At 26.3% G+C, this 4,347-nt stretch overlaps 1 protein-coding gene across 1 annotated transcript in view; it reads right to left on the reverse strand.

Annotated features, from left to right (window-relative positions):
- Window positions 1-2,194, reverse strand: part of LOC108750396 (C-1-tetrahydrofolate synthase, cytoplasmic) — an 8,337-nt gene extending 6,143 nt beyond the window's left edge. Inside the window, exons 1-3 of the mRNA XM_018489810.1 lie at window positions 2,119-2,194; window positions 1,949-2,014; window positions 720-1,055 (exon numbers count right to left, since the gene is read on the reverse strand). Coding sequence (XP_018345312.1) covers window positions 720-1,055; window positions 1,949-1,998 — 386 coding nt within the window. The 5' untranslated portion in view covers window positions 1,999-2,014; window positions 2,119-2,194. The remainder of the gene's footprint in view (window positions 1-719; window positions 1,056-1,948; window positions 2,015-2,118) is intronic.
- Between the last annotated feature and the right edge of the window lie 2,153 nt (window positions 2,195-4,347).

Here is a 4,347-nt window from a genome sequence, read left to right on the forward strand (position 1 = left end):
TATATATATATATACTACAGTTCGTGAAAAGAATATCATTGATAGGAAAAAGATTTTTGCGAACATTATTATTACAGTATATATAATATTGTTTCTCACTTTAATTATAATTCTTTAAAATATAACTTTTTTGTTTAAATCATCTCCTATGCATTACTATCAAAGTGGGTAAGTCAAAGGGCATATATTCCTGTTTTCTCTCTTATTTATCAGATGTGTTACAAAATTCCTTTGATATCGCGCTTTCGTAATAACGAATGTATTGTATATACTCAACAACATGATAAGTCACGATAATGTCAAAATGACATTAAAATGAATCGGAAATGATTGAAAAATGACTTTTAGTGATCATTTTGGAGTCATTTTAACATCATTTTGATATCATAATAACTTGTTGTTCTGCTTAGATGTGAACAAGATATTGCCAATGATGATAAATTAATAATTGCTTATAATTAAAAAAAAAGTCATGTTATATTAAAGTTGAGATTTTTTCAATACTATTTTTTCAATATTAATTAAAATTAATTATTTTTGCGAAATACGGGATTAATTTTACTAAAAATTATAAGTTTTATATATAGTAACTATTAAAATAAGATAGATGAAATATATACTTTTCCAAATGGAAAAGAGCATATATTTCAGAGGCTTTCTAGAGATAAAAAGATAAATTTATCTATTATATCTATTTTAAATAATAGTTATATATTTACCCATCAACATCTTTATTTGGGGATACTAAATCGGTGATTAGATGAGAATTGATTTTATTGACGCTGTCAAGTGGCATTTGCACAATAATTCCGTGAATATTTGGATCATTATTCAGTTTGGTAACTTTGTTGATGAGTTCTATTTCCGTTGTGGTGTTAGGAAGCTGACAACGACGAACATTGATACCTATTTCCCGGGCCGCATTAATTTTCATTTTGATGTAGACGTTCGAATCTTCTCTCGCGCCTACCTGGACGATAGCCAGGCCCGGTGCAAAATCAGGTAATTGCTCTTTTAAGACGCTCACATCTTTGATTAGGCCTTCTCGAATTTCTCTATAAAGTTTTATTGCACATGTTTGTTAGATATACCAAAATAAATTCGTGTATATTGCCTATTTTTATAAAATAATAGAAAGATATTCTTAAAAAAATTTAGATTATATATTTTCATACTTAATAATAATAATACTTAATAATAATAATCAAACTTAATAATAATAAAGGTTTTCATGAATTTTTAAATTATTTATCCGGCGGGGAGAGTTTATTTTAAATTAACTCTATCTTACGATTGGATTGTCTGCAATTATTTATTGTAAGGAAGAAATATAATTCCATATAATTAAAATCTTAGTCTAAAGACATTTGAATTTCGCGGGCAATTTGTAGATACTTGTATATATTTTAAGTAGAGATAACAAAGAATTATGTGTGTAAAATTTTAATATTTGTATTGGGTTTATTGCTCTATTATTTTTGTTTTTGTATTTTATTATGCAGAAATATGTGTTCGCATATTCAAAATGTCATAACCTTATAAAGATACATGATATATGCATATATATTGCTATTCGTTTTAAAACATTCTGTACACATTATTTAATATATTATTTTTATATGTTTATATTCTGATTAGTAAACTTTATAAATCTTTAATATTTTATTGTTATCAATATTAGTTTTATTCGTGACATATTTTTGTAAATTGCTGTATCATTAGTCTGTTCGATTTACTTACATTTTTTACACTTAGCATCTTTGCTTTCTCTCTTTTCAGTACCAAATGTATATATCTATCTTATTTCAAGTGTAAAAAGTGTAAAAAAAGTATAAACAAATCGAACGGACCAATTGTTTCATTATCATTGAATTGATAAATCGTAAACAAATGAATAATCTCTTTCTTTTGCAACACGCTTATACTTGCACGAATGAACGTCACTTACTTGGCCAATTCAACTCCAGATAATATAATGCCTCGCACATCCGTGGACATGATTCTGTTCAGAAATCTGAAAAATTTTTTAATATTTATAGTTTCATAGAGTCGATTTAATTGGAAATAGATTTATTAGACGTAGAAATTCAATTAGATCAGTTAGCACTACTTTTTTACAGACACAAATCGGTGAGTTTGCCTACTGATATAAACCTGTTTATCGACTGACTGGTGCAGATCAAATGGATCTCATCAAGCCCGACCGGTTCGCAAGTAGTTGCGGACCTATACAAGGTGTCTTAAAAGTATATATCATTCTAAAATTCGTTTATTCGAATGAATTATTAAATTTTTGGTCAGAAAAATAATTTCCGTTTAAAATTCGATTTAACTGCAATTTCATTGTGGTATTTTCACAATAAAATATTTAATTAAAAATACAAAAAATGTTTATTTAAAATATTTAATTATACTTTTTATTCAAAATATTTTTAAATGTTAAAATGTTTAATTAAACTTTTGGAGAAATTATTACATAAATTAATTGTGAATTATATTAGTTATTAATTATATATTTACTAAATTCAAATTTAAATATACTTCAAATAATTTTTTGTTATGAAAGAGAAATGTAAATTGTTTGGAGTCTATTTATCTATACAGTTTTTTCTGAAACACTTTATATACGCAGTTATCAGATGTATGTTACGTTACGTCATTCGTACTGTAATTCTTATATGCGCAGAATGTACGAGATACAGAACGAATAGAATTACTTCATGAGAGATTGGAATTCAAGTTCTTAGCGATATTTTTTGATCATTCTTGGCGATAACACTTTGTATCGGTTCAGTAGTTCTCATATCCTTTACCTTTTGTATTTTATATGTTGAAAGTGTTTTATAAAATATACCTACTTTAATCTTTAATTATAATATAAGATATTCGTAAGTTTAAAAACCAATGATTTTATTGTTTTTTATATTATAGTCTTTTTCATTTTATAAAATATTTTAATAGAATGTTTTATATATATATATATATATAAATTATAGTTAGAAGTAAATCGCTCTAACATAAAAAAGTTATTAATTAGATTGATGAGGTATAATATCGATTAATCTTACTTAAGAGTTCCCAATATCCGTATCATGAGATGACTTGGTACAACAACTCGAAGATAATTGCTTAGTTTTATTTTATTTTTTATCGATGGATGCAACTTTAGTGAAGTGCAAAGGGTAATATTAGGAAATATCAAGCGTATTACGATATTCAACGCGATAAACTCTGACTCGTTGCTGACAATCAGCCTTATATTTAACAGAGCTAACATAATTATGCTATTTTCATAAATTTTATTTAATCTTTATACCTAAATCTGCGATACTTTTTATTTAAATATTTATATAGATAAAATGGATCATTTATTATTACACGCAAATTTGTGCAATTATGCTATATTACCGTTTGATCAATCACGCACAGTATGTGAGATGCATATTTAAATGCATCATTACGCTACGGACGATATTTCATCGTAATCAAAATCCATTCGTTACAAATATAACAATATTGAACACACTTCTATTATTATCAATGATATTTTCTAAACTATTCTCAGGAAACTATTATTATCAATATGTTATTCAAACTATCTTGGTATCACGAAAAAATGTTTACCAGTAAACTGAAACAGGAATAATAAAAGTAAATAAGTTTTTTACAATTACGCCCATATTGCACAAATAGAAGTAGGTAAATATACAAAATTATTTGTAACAATTTAAAATGTTAAAAAAATAATAAGTATTGATTATAATTATTTTCCTGGAACTGAAGACGTTATTAAGACCGCAATTATTTTGCACAAAAAATAATTTTAATATAGCTAAAGCCGAAAAAGTTTATATTTATAATCAAATGATTTCCGATTTGGTTTAGCGACATAATACAAAGAGAATTTACTTAGAATTTAGCTGGTTTCTCAATGATTAGGTCCTCGGGCATTATCGTCTTCATCCCTTCGCGTGTCGGTGATTGGCAGATCTGCAATATCGTTAGGCCGCGGTTTTGATCGGTCACTGTGTAGTCTCGCCACTGGAAAACAGAACAATCATTGAAGATTAGTAAGATTAACCAAGATCCTCTTTCCGTTTGGTTTGCTTATTCACTAAAAGATCGTGAGTCCGTCCGAGAAAACACCATGATTTATTTAAGTTCACATGTTTTGATGTAAATTTATCTTAAGATTTGCGAGACATTTTTAATGCTAATCCTTTCTCTCTTTTTCCTTCTTATATTTACATAAACTATTAATCACAACGATAATGATGATATTATTATAAATTCGTGTTTTTTTAAATTATATATATATATAAAATTTAAAAAAACACGAATTATATA

This window comes from Trachymyrmex septentrionalis, unplaced genomic scaffold (assembly GCF_001594115.1).
Source record: "Trachymyrmex septentrionalis isolate Tsep2-gDNA-1 unplaced genomic scaffold, Tsep1.0 scaffold37, whole genome shotgun sequence".
Taxonomy (NCBI): Eukaryota; Metazoa; Arthropoda; class Insecta; order Hymenoptera; family Formicidae; genus Trachymyrmex; species Trachymyrmex septentrionalis.